Source organism: Salvia hispanica, chromosome 3 (genome assembly GCF_029641045.1).
Source record: "Salvia hispanica isolate PSC_SH4W2 chromosome 3, Shi_PSC_v1, whole genome shotgun sequence".
NCBI lineage: Eukaryota > Viridiplantae > Streptophyta > Magnoliopsida > Lamiales > Lamiaceae > Salvia > Salvia hispanica.
Genome location: NC_142694.1, coordinates 38,427,931 through 38,446,807, shown reverse-complemented (window position 1 = coordinate 38,446,807; position 18,877 = coordinate 38,427,931). Strand labels below are relative to the sequence as shown.

The 18,877-nt window shown below is 39.1% G+C and overlaps 2 protein-coding genes and 1 pseudogene across 5 annotated transcripts; all 3 read left to right on the top strand.

Moving 5' to 3' along the window:
* Window positions 1-1,599, top strand: LOC148930684 (protein DETOXIFICATION 49 pseudogene; annotated as a pseudogene).
* A 3,250-nt stretch (window positions 1,600-4,849) lies between these two features.
* Window positions 4,850-10,335, top strand: LOC148930683 (putative transcriptional regulator SLK2). 2 transcript variants are annotated; one of them, XM_089068141.1, is made up of 10 exons: window positions 4,850-4,938; window positions 5,502-6,682; window positions 6,863-6,994; window positions 7,196-7,244; window positions 7,626-7,840; window positions 7,940-8,008; window positions 8,133-8,233; window positions 8,713-8,806; window positions 8,887-8,956; window positions 9,217-10,335. In XM_089068141.1, exons 2-10 carry the CDS (start codon window positions 5,741-5,743, stop codon window positions 10,083-10,085), a joined length of 2,541 nt encoding a protein of 846 aa, XP_088924267.1. In that variant the 5' UTR covers window positions 4,850-4,938; window positions 5,502-5,740; the 3' UTR covers window positions 10,086-10,335. The 2 variants fall into 2 exon arrangements, with proteins under 2 accessions (XP_088924267.1, XP_088924266.1); XM_089068140.1 differs by lacking the exon at window positions 4,850-4,938 and having other exon boundaries at window positions 4,950-6,682.
* A 2,864-nt stretch (window positions 10,336-13,199) lies between these two features.
* Window positions 13,200-18,684, top strand: LOC125189500 (putative transcriptional regulator SLK2). Of its 3 annotated transcripts, none has more exons than XM_089066865.1 (10): window positions 13,200-13,298; window positions 13,875-15,031; window positions 15,212-15,343; window positions 15,545-15,593; window positions 15,975-16,189; window positions 16,289-16,357; window positions 16,482-16,582; window positions 17,062-17,155; window positions 17,236-17,305; window positions 17,566-18,684. In XM_089066865.1, the coding sequence occupies exons 2-10, from the start codon at window positions 14,090-14,092 to the stop codon at window positions 18,432-18,434; spliced, it is 2,541 nt and encodes an 846-aa protein (XP_088922991.1). In that variant the 5' UTR covers window positions 13,200-13,298; window positions 13,875-14,089; the 3' UTR covers window positions 18,435-18,684. The 3 variants fall into 3 exon arrangements, with proteins under 3 accessions (XP_088922991.1, XP_088922990.1, XP_088922989.1); XM_089066864.1 differs by having other exon boundaries at window positions 13,230-13,298; window positions 13,496-15,031; XM_089066863.1 differs by lacking the exon at window positions 13,200-13,298 and having other exon boundaries at window positions 13,314-15,031.
* Window positions 18,685-18,877: the final 193 nt, after the last annotated feature.

Here is an 18,877-nt window from a genome sequence, read left to right as displayed (position 1 = left end):
ATGCCTCAAATCACCCCTTCATCAACTCACCCCCTCCTTCCACCACCGGAGAAGCATGACTCCGCCTCCACGGCCTCGCGCCTCGTCAAGGAAGCCGCGGCCCTCTTCCGGCTGGCCCTCCCGCAGCTCATGACGGCCCTCCTCCTCCACTCCCGCTCCGTGATCTCCACCCTCTTTTTAGGCCGCCTCGGCCCCCTCCCCCTGGCGGGAGGCGCCCTCGCGGTGGCCTTCGCCAACATCACCGGCTACTCCATCCTGTCCGGCCTGGCGGCCGGGATGGAGCCCATCTGCTCCCAATCCTTCGGCGCTCAACGCCTGCCCCTCCTCGGCCTGACTCTCCAACGCGCCACCCTCCTCCTCCTATTGGCATCCATCCCCATCTCCCTCCTCTGGCTCAACATCACCCCCCTCCTCCTCCTCTCCGGCCAAGACCCCGCCATCGCCGCCCAAGCCCACACCTTCCTCCTCCACTCCCTCCCCGACCTCCTCGCCCTCTCCCTCCTCCACCCCCTCCGCATCTACCTCCGCTCCCAATCCATCACCCTCCCCCTAACCCTCTCCGCCGCCGCCTCCCTCCTCCTCCACCTCCCCCTCAACCTCCTCCTCGTCGAGCGCCTCAGCCTCGGCGTCCGCGGCGTCGCCCTCGGCTCCGCCATCACCAACCTCAACACCCTCCTCTTCCTCCTCTCCTTCCTTTTCTTCACCGGAAAACACAACTCCACATGGTTCGGCTTCTCCAAACAAGCCCTCTCCGGCTGGAAACCCCTCCTCGATTTATCAATCCCTAGCTGCATCTCCATCTCCCTGGAATGGTGGTGGTATGAATTCATAATCCTCCTCTGCGGCCTCCTCGCCCACGCCAAACCCGCCGTGGCGGCAATGGGGATTTTAATCCAAACCACAGCCCTCATCTACGCATTCCCGTCCTCCCTCAGCTCCAGCCTCTCCACTCGGGTCGGCAACGAGATCGGAGCCCGCCAGCCCGACAGGGCCAAATTCGCAGCCCTAGTCGGCCTCTCCATCTCCTTCCTCCTCGGCTTAACCGCGCTCCTCTTCGCGGTATCGGTCCGGAACACGTGGGCGCTGATGTTCACCGACGATCAAGAAATAATCAAACTGACGACGCTGGTCCTCCCGATAATCGGGCTCTGCGAGCTCGGGAACTGCACGCAGACGACGGGCTGCGGCGTGCTCCGAGGCACGGCGCGGCCCAACGTCGCGGCGAATATCAATCTAGTGTGCTTCTACGGCGTGGGAATGCCGGTGGCGGCGGTGACGGCGTTTTACTACGAGATCGGGTTTGTCGGGCTGTGGGTGGGGTTGCTGGCGGCGCAGGGGTCGTGTATGGTGACGATGATGGTGGTGCTGATGAGAACTGATTGGGAGATGGAGGCAAGGAGAGGAGAGGAGCTCACTGGGGAGTATCAGATTCTTGGTGATCATCAAACTCATCATCGGAAGGTTAAACCAGAATTCGTTGAAGATTGCATTTGTTGAATTGGGTTGAGTATGAATGGCTACATGGCATGAGTGACTATCACAGTTTTTTTTATTCTTTTGAATAAGTTGATATGATTTTTTGGAAATAATGAGGATGAATTGATAGCCATTTCAATAATGAAATTTAGTTAAATTGTAGCCATTCTTATAAGGAAATATTATATATGAAGTTTTATTTATTTAAATTACCAAATCATGCATTTTGATTTTTATCTTGTTTTGTTAAAAAGGAAAAGATCATTTTTTTAGTGAATGAACAATGCAAAAAATCATAACTTCGAGATTTAATATTTTATGGATTATAGGTTGCATGAATCGGATATATGGGTCTATAATTGAGATTTACTAAAACTCTAATGCGACTGGATATAGATTTATTGTAGTTGAATACTTGAATGCATAAAATTTTAAAACAAGACAAAAATATTTATCATATTAGAGAGTAGAATTGAATGTATTTCTTTTCAAAGTCATCTTATCAAATTAAATAAATTATTTTCGACGCGCGCAGCCTAATGGAATTTTTACTAATAGATTTCATTTTTCCGCGAACGGCTATTAATATTGATTTTTCAAGCAAATAGTTCCATGATATAGATGCATATCTCCACTTAGAAAAGAAAAAAAAAACTCCAAGTTTATGACCTTTCACCCTGGAAATATAAAACTAGTAATTGGTTTTGTTGAGGAAGACTTGAATATTCACATACAATTACTTTTCCAATAACGAAACAAATGACTACTTTTCTTTCTTTTTTTTAACCTTATTTTTGGCTTTTGCAGGACCCGTTCAAATTAATACTGTAGTAACAATTTTTTTAGTTTTTCTCTATTGGAAAAAATTGCTGCTTTTAGCATTTTTCTATAGTCTAAACCCACCTTACACTTAGTAGTAATGTAGAATAACTCGTCATATAAAATACTTTTAGTCACCTATATTAAATCCTAATTAAGTTGATGGTTTTGGTCATATAAAATAAATATAGTGTAATGTAGTATACTACTTATAAATTTAGACTTTATGCTAGTACTATATAGAGTAATTTCGAGGTCATTTGGGAAGAGTTATTCATAGTGGCATTGCTGTCTATAAATATGTATGTATAGATTCGCACGTGTGGGAATCTTGGATGAAGATTTAGATTGTGTTGGAATCTAGGACACCATTTTTCTTTCCCTTTTTATCAAATAGTACTATCAGAATCGTGTCCAAATTAGTAACCTGTAAAGCGGATTTAGTAAGGTTATCTTTAAGTAGAATAGTACTCCCTCCGTTCCATAGTAATAGAGGCATTTTATTTTGTGCACTCGTTTTGAAAAAATAATTATAAATAATTAAAGTGGAGAAAAAGTAAAGTAAGAAAGAGAATATTGTAGATAAGACTCTTATTTAAATTATTATTTCTCTTACTTTACTATCTCTCCACTTTAACTATTTATTATTATCTTTTTAAACGAGTGTAGAAAATGAAATGACTCTATTACTGTGGAACAGAGGAAGTAGTATATAACTAAGATACGACAACGACGTTTTCATCTTAAATTCACTTCACAGAGACATATGTCTTCAATGATTTGTTCAATTATTGGGATTCTTTCGTTCAAAATTCGTAACTTTTTTTTATTATTATTTTTTGGCCCTACCTATATTATTTAACTACTTGTCACTCATATAAGAGAAGTGTCACATATTGATTATCTCAAATTTAAGAGCCCGAGACCAAATTTTCCAGCTCTAGAAAAAAAAAGAGGGCCCAAATGTTAATTGTTAATTTGAATTGGCCCAATAAGAGTGCTGATCTTTAAAATGCTTACCTAAGGAAATATTGGGCTATGGCGAACAATATTTATCGAGGTGCACTATATTTATCGTGTACTTACCGTATTGACACAATAAAAATATGATAATGTTTTATGTTAACGACAATGTCTCGCAACAAACATGCATTGCATGGAATTATATCGATCTAATTATAAAACCAAATTAGTTTATTAGTCGGTCTTCCTTCCTAATTTCATTTTTTTATAGTGTGTTTGTTATAATTTCATTTTCACAAAGTTTTCAACTTTCATTAATCTATTACTACTTCTTGTCCCTGAAAGTTTGTCCCATTTCTCCATTTCCGTCCATCCTTCAAAATTTATCCAATTTCACTTTTTACCATTTTTTGTAGTGGACCACATATTCCACTAATTCAGTTTTACTTAGGGCTGAGGAAAAAATACCGAAAAAAAGATATATCACTCGTATCGTATTGAAAAATATCAAAAAATTATTGAATTTTCAGTATATCGTAATTTTCGATACGATACGGTATCGTATCGTAAGTTTTCGATACGATAACGATATGAATTTCCTTATATCGCGATATATCGTTATATATTGAAACATATTGAAATTCAATACATATTGAAGTTTAAAATTATAAATATATAAAAATCCATTTAATTCATTCATATATTTAGAAAATATATATATGAAACCCTAATAAGAACACTATTTATTTTATAGTGTTGAAATTTTACTAATTTTTGTGTTATTTTTCAGTTTTGAAAATTATATTTTTCGATATACAGGTATTCGATACGATAACGATATTTCGATATATCGTATCGATCTTACGATATATCGAAATATCGATACAATAACGATATTGATATTATCCATATTGAAAGTTCGATATATCGAAACTTTCGATACGATAACGATATGAAATTCTTTCATATCGATATTTTCGAAACGAAACACGATACAACGTTTTCGATACGATATATCATATCGACCCACCCCTAGTTCTACTCACATTTTATTATAAAACTATTACTAATATATAAAAGTATGACCCACAATCCACTAACTTTTTTAACTCATTTTTCATTATATTTTTTAAAACCGCTGGATCAAAGTGGGACAATATTTGAGAGATGAAGGTAGTATTTTATAAAATTTCACGTCGACTAAAAATACTTGAAAGATGGAAGGAGTATTGTTTTTGATACGATGGAATCGATTTAGCCAAATGGGGATAGGGCTACACTAAAATTTCCATGGAATCGATTTTCAAGATTTGATATAAAGTTCCAAACCATCAAATTAATAATTAATTAATTATACTAGTATAGGACCTGAGTGTCCTTGTAATAAAAGAGTAAACAAAAGAGATAAAGCACCTTCTAAACTTGAATCTCCAATCAAGGAGCGCCACGTGTATCGTCAACCCCAAAGACCAAGCGTCGCCACCGTGAGATCCTGTACCGACTCCACACATCAATCAATCCACCGCCACGTGTCCGGTCATCACCAGCCTCCACCGGCTACACCCGGTTTCTACTCATCCCGCTATGCACCGACCAACACCGAAAAATCGCTTCTTTTTTTCTGCATTTTTTCCCTTTTGTTTTTGCTAAATTGATTCTGATTGCTCTCTCTGTTTCCAGGTTAGCTCATACTAATTCTTTACTTTTTATCTGCTGTATATTTACTCTCAATCAAATTAAACATTTATAGCTAGATTTGAGTTTGAATGTTCTTCCAAGTTCAGACCTTTAATCTTTATCTTTGTCCCCTTCTGATAGTTTGCACCAGTTGTAACTTCTTTTATCATTGATTACATTTATTAGGGCTCTAAGCTGATCTGTTTTGGAGCTTAATCTGATTGAATTTACTGCGGATTAGTAGGGAGTTAGCTTGATTAAAGATGGTTTCAGCTTGATCGCTTTGTCTTACTTGATATTCGAAGGTTGTAATTGAATTGGGTTCTTCTTATGTGGGTTACTTCGTCGACTGCTGGCTTCTGGTTTCAGCTTCTTGGTTGCTGAGATTTGTATTGGATTTGGCTTTAATCTGGTGGTTTTGAATTAGGGTTTTGTATGTGTAGCTGCGAAATTGTTGTTTTTTGAAGTGAATTGTTACTATTAGGATACTTTTTTTCTAGTTGATTAGCTCTGGAAACTTGGGGCATATCTGTTGCTGACATTTCTGCTTGTATAATTCTTGGCAGCGTCCAAAGGAGTAGTCTTTTTCTAGTGAATTAGAATTTTTGTTAGGAGGGTGGAAAATCAGTGGGCGTGGAAGAAGTCTTAAGAAGTACCCATAGTTTTCTTGGGGTTCCGATCTGAGAGGATGAAGTGGGTCTTGCTTCCCTTTTGCTAGCTTAATTAAGTCTTCTCTTTTGTATGATTGCCTCTATCTGTCGAAGAGTTAGCACTGTACCCCGGGAGATAAGCATTTTTGCATCCGATGGTGCCTTCTCGGATGGTTGGTGGTATGGCACAATCATCTTCGAGTTCTGGGATATTTTTTCATGGAGATGGACAGACGCAGGTTGTGGGAAATTCTCAGTTGAGTTCAAATTTTGGGAACTCTTCACATGCGATTCCTGGACATGCTCGAGCCAACATGGGGCCGCTTCAGGGGGATGTCAGCAACACAGTCTTCAATAGCGTGGCAACCTCAGGACCCAGCATTGGGGCAAGCTCTTTGGTCACTGATGCCAATTCAGGGCTTTCGGGAGGTCCCCATATGCAGAGAAGTGCTAGTTTTAATACAGATTCTTACATGCGGTTACCTGCATCGCCCATGTCATTCACATCTAATAACATCAGCATTACGGGTTCTTCTGTCATGGATGGATCGGCTGTTGTTCCACAGAGCTCCAATCAAGAGCCAGGTTCACAAGGTCAGCAAAATCAGCAGCATCAGGGAGCTTCAAGTGCCACATCTTTACCCACGTCACGAATGGGGCAAGTACACCTCCCGAGTGGTCCAAGGGTGCCTAATTCTTTCATTCAGGATCCAACTGCTATTTCTCAGCTACAAAAGAAACCCCGATTGGATATTAAGCAGGAAGATATTATGCAGCAGCAGGTTTTGCAACAGCTGTTGCAGAAACAAGATCCCATGCATTTACAGAACCCCAATCCTCAGTTGCAAGCTCTAATTCAACAACAGAGACTAAGACAGCAACAGCAACAGCATCGGGAACAGCAACAGCTTCTTCAGTCTATGCCCCCCATGCAGAGAGTTCAGTTGATGCAGCAACAACAGCAGCAGCAGCTAAGACAGCAGCTTCTACAACAGGGAATGCAGCCTGCGTCTGGAATAAAGCGCCCCTATGATGGTGGTGGTGTCTGTTCACGTCGACTAATGCAGTACTTGTATCACCAGAGACAGAGACCTGCTGTAAGTGCCTGGTGGTATCTTAGTTCTTAAGTGATTTGGAAAACCTTTTATTATTATTCACAGCGATGACTCATGACCTATTCTGCAAATGTGCATGTATTCTACTTGTCTTTATTCCTATCTAGGGTTGAGACGTTTTTGGACACTTTGTGGTGATATATCTATTATTGGTCTTGCTAGGACAATACTATTGCCTATTGGAGAAAATTTGTAGCTGAGTATTACTCTCCACGTGCAAAGAAGAGGTGGTGTCTATCCTTATATGATAATGTGGGGCATCATTCCCTAGGAGTATTCCCCCAGGCAGCAATGGTAGTTTTCTTGGATCACTTCTTAATTTACCAAAGTTATTCTACACTTCACTTTTTTGTCTTCTCTAGATACACTATGATATTATTTTCTTGATCTTTTACATCTTTCTGAACTGTCTATAACCTATCCATTTCTCCATGGGCTTGCCCCTAGTATACAACAGCCTGAATTTTATATTTAATGTTGTTGCTTCTTGTGCAGGACGCATGGCAGTGTGACATCTGTGGGTCAAAATCTGGAAGGGGATTTGGTTAGCTTTGTCTAACATTATTCTATCATATATGCCTTTTCCTTTTTTGTTTATTCTGATTTTTATATAACCAGTAAATCCCTGAGCTGTAGTGGCTAGAGGTCTGAGTCTTCCACATGCACATATCACGCACTGATTTCCTATTGCATTGCAACACTCACTTGATCATATTCTGCAAATAATAGAAGCGAGCAGATCTAGTGTTCAATTAGCTTTAGTCTTCTTGGCCGAAGTAGTCTCACTTGAATTCCTTAGACATCTTCAGGTTGAAACTTGTAATGCTACTAGTCAATTGGTCATATACTACTTATTTGTGTCTAATATTTCCTTCTATACTTATTTGTCCCTAATATTTCCTTTTTTTCTTTTTGGTATTGGCAGAAGCGACTTTTGAGGTGCTCCCCAGACTGAATGAAATCAAATTTGGTAGCGGTGTCATTGATGAGCTTCTTTTTCTGGACTTGCCTCGTGAATGTCGATTTCCTTCAGGAATGATGATCCTGGAGTATGCCAAGGCAGTCCAAGAGAGTGTATATGAACAACTCCGTGTGGTTCGTGAGGGCCAGCTTCGCATCATTTTCACCCCTGATCTGAAGGTGACCTGTGTACACCTTTTCATTTCAAAAATTGAAAGTACCTCCAGATTCATCTCCCAGTTATATCATGTTTAACTCTTGAACTCCGAACTTCTTTAGATATTATCTTGGGAGTTTTGTGCACGCCGTCATGAAGAACTTCTTTCTCGCAGATTGGTTGCGCCACAGGTAGACATAAATTCACAGCCTAATTTAGTTCAGTTATTGAAATATGTTTCTAACTTATCTTAAATATGTAACTTCCTTACTCAAGTATGTGACCATTTATCACGATTATCTTCTGGTGTTGCAGGTGAATCAATTACTGCAAGTTGCACAAAAATGCCAAACCACTATATCTGAAAGTGGACCTGATGGCATTTCTCAACCAGATATACAAGCAAATAGTGTAATGTGAGTCAAAAGCTTCCTTTTGTGATCTTTGTTCTCTCTTTTTTGCTAAATTTCACGTCATATCTCAAAATTCAACTCTGGTTTCTCGATAGGTTTTATGTGACTAGGTATAGTAATCCAGACATCGTTTATCTTATTTTATTGTTTTTCACAATTGCGGTTTATATAGGAAAGAGTTGCGTGTTCCTGTTAATGCTAATCGACACATCTTTAAGTATTTTCAGTCACAATCTGAAATGTTGCGGATGCAGTTAACTGACATAATCAGGCTTCTGAAATTGAAAATGTATTCAATTCATCAAAGATTGACATAATGCAAACATGTTGTGGGTACAGTTAACTAACATAATGAGGATAAGAAAAAGTATGCATTGTGACGCAATGCAAAAGTTAAGTTGATTAAAGTAATTGGATTGTCTATAAATATATAGCTCTTTGTATGTAGTGTGCGATTCCTTATTTAATGACGTACCTTTCAGGGTGGTAACGGCTGGACGTCAGCTTGCAAGGAGTTTGGAGTTGCAGTCACTAAATGATCTGGGCTTTTCAAAAAGATATGTCCGGTGTCTACAGGCATGCTGAAAAGTTATCAACTTTTTTGTGTGGATTGCTCGTTTGCCCTGTCTTTCTAATCCTTCGTTTTATAATCTTAGATAGCTGAGGTTGTCAACAGCATGAAGGAACTGATGGATTTCTGCACAGAACGAAAAGCTGGACCTATTGGTAATGAATCCTCACAATCCGCTTTTCTCCTTTTTGGTTTTGAAAGTTGGATAAAATTCCTCTATGGGAAAATGTTGTTTTTTGGAGCACTTGGGAATTGAATGCCTTCTGTATTTGACGTTAGCGACAGTCCATCTATAGCTTTAATAGTATTCATCACCATTATAGGGTGATCGACCGTGGTTGAAGTCCCAGTTCTCACTCAAAAAAAGTAATCTTTGATTGTTGTGGCAGTTTAAGTAAATTCATTTATTTTGCAGAGGGCTTGAAGAATTTCCCCCGAGACACCTCCACGCCCAAGGTTCAGATGCAAAAGATGCAAGAAATGGAACAGGTGGGTGGTCTTCCTAGTGATCGCAACACACTCAACAAGCTGATGTCACTGAATCCCGGGCTTAATGGATCGATAAGCAATAACCAACAGCTGGTTGGTCGTGGTGCTCTGACTGGCTCAGCACAGGCTGCTCTTGCTTTGACTAACTACCAGAATTTGCTGACGAGACAAAACTCGATGAACTCAGCGCATAGCTCACATCAGCAGGATGCGTCTTCGCCTTTCAGTACATCCAGCCAGCCTACAACTCCGGGTATTTTGCCAGGTAGCTTTCAGAATCAACCAGCCGGCAGCTTCTCTGGTGGCCAAGCTTCTCAACGACAGCAGCTAATGCAGCAGCATTTGACAAATGGAAATGGCCCATTGCATCAACATCACTCTCAAGGCAGCCAAGCATTACAACAACAAATGATCCAGCAGCTTCTGCAAGATATGAGCAATAAAAATAATGGGACAGCTCCACCACATCAGTCCTTGTCTGCACAGAGTCAAGGTGGCAATTTTTCGAGGGAAGGTGCTGGCTTTAGGAGTTCCCCGACAATCAGTGGAGCTGGAAACGCACCAGGGAATAGTGCTGGACGGCCTCCAAGCAGAAGCAATAGTTTTAATACATCAAATGCTGAACCTCCTACTACTGCTGGGAACAGCATTGGATTCAGTGAAAAAACGTCGGATTTGTCCCAGAACCTGCATCTATCCGATGAGTTGGTTCCTGATGTCCCCCATGAGTTCTCGGAGAATGGTTTTTTTAACGATGATCTGGACGACAGCATGAACTTTGACTGGAAGGCTTGACTAACTTAGTATATTCTCTGCTATTAACAAGTCTTGAGCCATGGAGTTGAACAGAGAATGATGTACAGCTTGTTTCAGTTTAATCTTGTCTTTTCTTTTCTTTTCTTTTTTTCTCCTGATTATGGAAGTTGTTGGACAGTTTCTAGCACATTATTCTTTTTTGTTTTGACTTTTGTTTATTCCTTTCTTAAACTAATGGGTTTCCATATGTGAAACTTCTTGCAAGTGTAATCTATTGAAGTTGCTTCAAGTCCTCAGTCTGCTATACAATATCTTAGAGAACACAAAACTTTTTGCTTTTGTAAAATAGAAACTACTAAAGTATATTTGTTTCCAGATTATAGTTTACCTTATTCGAGATTGCAGGCGTGAGCATTTTAGTCATTTTTGAAAATTTGAAGTTGACAAATTTGGAATATTTCCCAATTTTAACGCAATTCTATCCCCAAAAAATAAAATAATATGTAAAATGCAAAATTGTCGTGGTAACACTGCAATCTGGTTTCGTTTTATAAAACAGTATCCTGAACACAAAATAAAATAATACTATGTAAAATGCAAAATCGTCGCGGTACCACTGCAACATTCAATGTATAACACTGCAATTTGGTATCGTTTCATAAAATAGGATCAAGAACATGAGATTTTGCCCTTTGGCATTTTAAAATGATTAAACTTAACTAAAATTAGCTGTCACATGACAACTTGAGAATAACACGATCTTCATATCTAAAGGCCTAAAATGATGTCATAATAAAAAAAAAGTTATCATATTAATACATCCTCCCTATTACTATATTTCCAAATTTTAGAGATCATAAGATAAGATTAGGTAGCGAAAAATTATCTCTAGTCTTTTCTTTATATCTCTCACGCCATTTGCATTTTGGCCTGTTTTGAAATCCGATTCACCCACCATTTTGACACGTGAATACCAATTGAGTTATACTTAACTTTTATGAATTTAAATGACATTGATTTTGTCCAAACATACAAATGAATATCAAACTTAAAAAGAACACACTCATTTCGAAGAAAATTTTATCTTCTATACTATATTAAATTTTGACACTAAGTATAGTTTTAAGAAGATTAAGTACATGGTTTTGAATTTGATGAAATCATAGACAATTTTGTTCACACTTACTATTATTTACTACTCCGCTTTTTTCTCTCACCAATTTCTTTTTACCTTATCTCCTGAATTCATATTTGACTTCCATAAAATAACACTCAATGGATTTCATGAGTTACTAGTTAATTTCAATCATTAGTCATGAAACACACATTTTTAGTTATTTGGCCACATTGTTAACATTATTATTTTTAAAAATGAATTAACATGTTTTCAAGTTAAGGTTCCAACTTCCAAATGACTATAGGTAGGGACGTTAATCTGGCCGATCCATCGGGTTTTGAGCCAATACTAGGATGTGGTTTAATTTGATTGAAATTTTTTCGAGTTCAAATTTTTCAATGTTAATCTTATACATTTGGGTTTCAGTTTAACCCATCAGACTAACAACTAATGATCAAAATACACTTTTTTATTTTTTTTAATAATTCATTTTTATCAAATTTGTCACTGACATATCGAATCAATTCCAAATAGTATGAAAAAAAATGGCAATAGTTGCACCTAATCTCGTTTGTGGGCAGCATGCATTTAATGTAAAAATGATATAATATCAGAGATATAAAAAGAAAAATTGATTGAAATATTATCAGTGTATAATGTGTGCAAAATTTTATTTCTGAAAATGGATATTAAGTATTTGAAAAATACGTAACACACTTCAGAAAATATATCGCATAGCATGTCAATGTATTGTAGTGTATACAATGACGGATTTACAATAATTTTATTAAAATAAAAATAATTTACCGAAAATTATTACACTATTTTCATATACTCTACTATTTTGTCTCCTTAAATAATTCTTCCAAAGTAAATTAATGCTCTAATATATAATGATCCTGTTAGCTATTAAGTATTCATCCTAGTAAAAACAAGCATTAATAAAATTCTTAATATGGATCATTCCATAACCAAATTGGTAAATTATTTTTATTTTATTTTTTTACTTTGAAACAATAGAGAATAGTAAAATTGAGCGAGATGAACATAATCTAGTTAATCTTACTGCTAGTTAATACTACGAAATTTAACACAATTGGTAACCGTATAATACTGTGTGCGATTATACTTTTTTGAAATGCGGTGACGTATTTAGAGAACGTGTAACCAGTTACTTTCCCGCTGTATACATACAACCCCAGATAAAGCTTTTCTCTCAAACTTCACAACACGTAGAATCTAATTAAGCTTTGGTAAATGAAAATTGAGCCTTATATATACCCTAACCCCTCCCTCTCTCATTTCCATCTCCTTCTCAATTCCCTCTCCAACAATGGTGCCTCAAACTCAAATCACCCCTTCATCAACTCACCACCTCCTTCCACCACCACCGGAAAAGCATGACTCCGCGACTTTCGGTCTCCTCAAGGAAGCCGCGGCCCTCTTTCGGCTGCCCCCCCCCCCCAACTCATGACGGCCCTCCTCCTCCACTCCCGCTCCGTGATCTCCACCCTCTTTTTAGGCTGCCTCGGACCCCTCCCCCTCGCGGGAGGCGCCCTCGCGGTGGCCTTCGCCAACGTCACCGGCTACTCCATCCTGTCATAATTTCTTCTTTATTACTACTAGTTTATTAGTAGATCTTCCTTCCTAATTTCTTTTTTATTTATAGTATAGTATGTTTGTTATAATTTCATTTTCACAAAGTTTTCAACTTTCATTAATCTCATTATAAAATATTATTTTATAAAATTTCGTATCAACTAAAAATACTTCACGAGGAAGAAGGAAAGAGTATTATTTTTGATACGATAGGATCGATTTAGCCAAATGGGGATTGGGCTAAACTAAAATTTCCATTGAATCGATTTTCAAGATTTGATATAAATTTACAAAAGTGTAATTCCAAACCATCAAATTAATAATTATTCATGAGTATCCTTGTAATAAAAGCCTAAACACATCAATCAATCCACCGCCACGTGTCCGGTCATCACCAGCCTCCACCGGCTACACCCGGTAGCTGCCCCTTCTACTCCCGCTAAGCACCGACCAACACCGAAAAATCGCTTCTTTTTCTGCAATTTTTTCCCTTTGGTTTTTGCTAAATTGATTCTGATTGCTCTCTCTGTTTCCAGGTTAGCTCATACTAATTCTTTACTTTTTATCTGCTGTATATTTACTCTCAATCAAATTAAACATTTATAGCTAGATTTGAGTTTGAAAGTTTCTTTCTTGGCTGGCGTGTTCCAAGCTCGGACCTTTAATCTTTGTCTCCTCCTTCTGATAGTTTGCGCCAGTTGTAACTTCTTTTATCTTTGATTACATTTATTAGGGCTCTAAGCTGATCTGTTTTGGAGCTTAATCTGATTGAATTTACTGCGGATTACTAGTGATTAAAGATGGTTTCAGCTTGATCGCTCTGTCTTACTTGATATTGGAAGGTTGTACTTGTAATTGAATTGGGTGACTTCGTTTGTATGATTCGTCGACTGCTGGCTTCTGGTTTCAGCTTCTTGGTTGCTGAGATTTGTGCTTTATTGGATTTGGCTTTAATCTGGTGGTTGTGAATTAGGGTTTTGTATGTGTAGCTGTGAAATTGTTGTTTTCGAAGTGAATTGTTACAATTAGGATGCTTTTTTTTCTAGTTGATTAGCTCTGGAAACTTGGAGCTTTTCTGTTACTGACATTTCTGCTTGTATAATTCTTGGCAGCATCCAAAGGAGTAGTCTTTTTAGAATTTTTTTTATGAGGGTGTGGAAGAAGTTCTGAAAAAGTACCCATAGGTTTCTTGGGGTTCCGATCTGAGAGGATAAAGTGGGTCTTGCTTCCCTTTTTCTAGCTTAATTAAGTCTTCTCTTTTGTATGATTGCCTCTATCTGTCGAAGAGTTAGCACTGTACCCCGGGCGTTAAGCATTTTTGCATCCGATGGTGCCTTCTCGGATGGTTGGTGGAATGGCGCAATCATCTTCGAGTTCTGGGATATTTTTTCAAGGAGATGGACAGACGCAGGTTGTGGGAAATTCTCAGTTGAGTTCAAATTTTGGGAACTCTTCACATGCGATTCCTGGACATGCTCGAGCCAACATGGGGCCGCTTCAGGGGGATGTCAGCAACACAGTCTTCAATAGCGTGGCAACCTCGGGACCCAGCATTGGGGCAAGCTCTTTGGTCACTGATGCCAATTCAGGGCTTTCGGGAGGTCCCCATATGCAGAGAAGTGCTAGTTTTAATACAGATTCTTACATGCGGTTACCTGCATCGCCCATGTCATTCACATCTAATAACATCAGCATTACGGGTTCTTCTGTCATGGATGGATCGGCTGTTGTTCCACAGAGCTCCAATCAAGAGCCAGGTTCACAAGGTCAGCAAAATCAGCAGCATCAGGGAGCTTCAAGTGCCACATCTTTACCCACGTCACGAATGGGGCAAGTACACCTCCCGAGTGGTCCAAGGGTGCCTAATTCTTTCATTCAGGATCCAACTGCTATTTCTCAGCTACAAAAGAAACCCCGATTGGATATTAAGCAGGAAGATATTATGCAGCAGCAGGTTTTGCAACAGCTGTTGCAGAAACAAGATCCCATGCATTTACAGAACCCCAATCCTCAGTTGCAAGCTCTAATTCAACAACAGAGACTAAGACAGCAACAGCAACAGCATCGGGAACAGCAACAGCTTCTTCAGTCTATGCCCCCCATGCAGAGAGTTCAGTTGATGCAGCAACAACAGCAGCAGCAGCTAAGACAGCAGCTTCTACAACAGGGAATGCAGCCTGCGTCTGGAATAAAGCGCCCCTATGATGGTGGTGGTGTCTGTTCACGTCGACTAATGCAGTACTTGTATCACCAGAGACAGAGACCTGCTGTAAGTGCCTGGTGGTATCTTAGTTCTTAAGTGATTTGGAAAACCTTTTATTATTATTCACAGCGATGACTCATGACCTATTCTGCAAATGTGCATGTATTCTACTTGTCTTTATTCCTATCTAGGGTTGAGACGTTTTTGGACACTTTGTGGTGATATATCTATTATTGGTCTTGCTAGGACAATACTATTGCCTATTGGAGAAAATTTGTAGCTGAGTATTACTCTCCACGTGCAAAGAAGAGGTGGTGTCTATCCTTATATGATAATGTGGGGCATCATTCCCTAGGAGTATTCCCCCAGGCAGCAATGGTAGTTTTCTTGGATCACTTCTTAATTTACCAAAGTTATTCTACACTTCACTTTTTTGTCTTCTCTAGATACACTATGATATTATTTTCTTGATCTTTTACATCTTTCTGAACTGTCTATAACCTATCCATTTCTCCATGGGCTTGCCCCTAGTATACAACAGCCTGAATTTTATATTTAATGTTGTTGCTTCTTGTGCAGGACGCATGGCAGTGTGACATCTGTGGGTCAAAATCTGGAAGGGGATTTGGTTAGCTTTGTCTAACATTATTCTATCATATATGCCTTTTCCTTTTTTGTTTATTCTGATTTTTATATAACCAGTAAATCCCTGAGCTGTAGTGGCTAGAGGTCTGAGTCTTCCACATGCACATATCACGCACTGATTTCCTATTGCATTGCAACACTCACTTGATCATATTCTGCAAATAATAGAAGCGAGCAGATCTAGTGTTCAATTAGCTTTAGTCTTCTTGGCCGAAGTAGTCTCACTTGAATTCCTTAGACATCTTCAGGTTGAAACTTGTAATGCTACTAGTCAATTGGTCATATACTACTTATTTGTGTCTAATATTTCCTTCTATACTTATTTGTCCCTAATATTTCCTTTTTTTCTTTTTGGTATTGGCAGAAGCGACTTTTGAGGTGCTCCCCAGACTGAATGAAATCAAATTTGGTAGCGGTGTCATTGATGAGCTTCTTTTTCTGGACTTGCCTCGTGAATGTCGATTTCCTTCAGGAATGATGATGCTGGAGTATGCCAAGGCAGTCCAAGAGAGTGTATATGAACAACTCCGTGTGGTTCGTGAGGGCCAGCTTCGCATCATTTTCACCCCTGATCTGAAGGTGACCTGTGTACACCTTTTCATTTCAAAAATTGAAAGTACCTCCAGATTCATCTCCCAGTTATATCATGTTTAACTCTTGAACTCCGAACTTCTTTAGATATTATCTTGGGAGTTTTGTGCACGCCGTCATGAAGAACTTCTTTCTCGCAGATTGGTTGCGCCACAGGTAGACATAAATTCACAGCCTAATTTAGTTCAGTTATTGAAATATGTTTCTAACTTATCTTAAATATGTAACTTCCTTACTCAAGTATGTGACCATTTATCACGATTATCTTCTGGTGTTGCAGGTGAATCAATTACTGCAAGTTGCACAAAAATGCCAAACCACTATATCTGAAAGTGGACCTGATGGCATTTCTCAACCAGATATACAAGCAAATAGTGTAATGTGAGTCAAAAGCTTCCTTTTGTGATCTTTGTTCTCTCTTTTTTGCTAAATTTCACGTCATATCTCAAAATTCAACTCTGGTTTCTCGATAGGTTTTATGTGACTAGGTATAGTAATCCAGACATCGTTTATCTTATTTTATTGTTTTTCACAATTGCGGTTTATATAGGAAAGAGTTGCGTGTTCCTGTTAATGCTAATCGACACATCTTTAAGTATTTTCAGTCACAATCTGAAATGTTGCGGATGCAGTTAACTGACATAATCAGGCTTCTGAAATTGAAAATGTATTCAATTCATCAAAGATTGACATAATGCAAACATGTTGTGGGTACAGTTAACTAACATAATGAGGATAAGAAAAAGTATGCATTGTGACGCAATGCAAAAGTTAAGTTGATTAAAGTAATTGGATTGTCTATAAATATATAGCTCTTTGTATGTAGTGTGCGATTCCTTATTTAATGACGTACCTTTCAGGGTGGTAACGGCTGGACGTCAGCTTGCAAGGAGTTTGGAGTTGCAGTCACTAAATGATCTGGGCTTTTCAAAAAGATATGTCCGGTGTCTACAGGCATGCTGAAAAGTTATCAACTTTTTTGTGTGGATTGCTCGTTTGCCCTGTCTTTCTAATCCTTCGTTTTATAATCTTAGATAGCTGAGGTTGTCAACAGCATGAAGGAACTGATGGATTTCTGCACAGAACGAAAAGCTGGACCTATTGGTAATGAATCCTCACAATCCGCTTTTCTCCTTTTTGGTTTTGAAAGTTGGATAAAATTCCTCTATGGGAAAATGTTGTTTTTTGGAGCACTTGGGAATTGAATGCCTTCTGTATTTGACGTTAGCGACAGTCCATCTATAGCTTTAATAGTATTCATCACCATTATAGGGTGATCGACCGTGGTTGAAGTCCCAGTTCTCACTCAAAAAAAGTAATCTTTGATTGTTGTGGCAGTTTAAGTAAATTCATTTATTTTGCAGAGGGCTTGAAGAATTTCCCCCGAGACACCTCCACGCCCAAGGTTCAGATGCAAAAGATGCAAGAAATGGAACAGGTGGGTGGTCTTCCTAGTGATCGCAACACACTCAACAAGCTGATGTCACTGAATCCCGGGCTTAATGGATCGATAAGCAATAACCAACAGCTGGTTGGTCGTGGTGCTCTGACTGGCTCAGCACAGGCTGCTCTTGCTTTGACTAACTACCAGAATTTGCTGACGAGACAAAACTCGATGAACTCAGCGCATAGCTCACATCAGCAGGATGCGTCTTCGCCTTTCAGTACATCCAGCCAGCCTACAACTCCGGGTATTTTGCCAGGTAGCTTTCAGAATCAACCAGCCGGCAGCTTCTCTGGTGGCCAAGCTTCTCAACGACAGCAGCTAATGCAGCAGCATTTGACAAATGGAAATGGCCCATTGCATCAACATCACTCTCAAGGCAGCCAAGCATTACAACAACAAATGATCCAGCAGCTTCTGCAAGATATGAGCAATAAAAATAATGGGACAGCTCCACCACATCAGTCCTTGTCTGCACAGAGTCAAGGTGGCAATTTTTCGAGGGAAGGTGCTGGCTTTAGGAGTTCCCCGACAATCAGTGGAGCTGGAAACGCACCAGGGAATAGTGCTGGACGGCCTCCAAGCAGAAGCAATAGTTTTAATACATCAAATGCTGAACCTCCTACTACTGCTGGGAACAGCATTGGATTCAGTGAAAAAACGTCGGATTTGTCCCAGAACCTGCATCTATCCGATGAGTTGGTTCCTGATGTCCCCCATGAGTTCTCGGAGAATGGTTTTTTTAACGATGATCTGGACGACAGCATGAACTTTGACTGGAAGGCTTGACTAACTTAGTATATTCTCTGCTATTAACAAGTCTTGAGCCATGGAGTTGAACAGAGAATGATGTACAGCTTGTTTCAGTTTAATCTTGTCTTTTCTTTTCTTTTCTTTTTTTCTCCTGATTATGGAAGTTGTTGGACAGTTTCTAGCACATTATTCTTTTTTGTTTTGACTTTTGTTTATTCCTTTCTTAAACTAATGGGTTTCCATATGTGAAACTTCTTGCAAGTGTAATCTATTGAAGTTGCTTCAAGTCCTCAGTCTGCTATACGATATGCTACTTGGAGAACACAAACTTTGAGGATTAATTTTGCTTTTGTAAAATAGAAACTACTAAGCATATTTGTTTGCAGATGATTCAAAATCCAGATTTTCTGCAGTTTATTGAGTTCCAAGAGATGATCTATTTGAGATGGAGGAATAGCACAGATTTAACACTGAGGTGA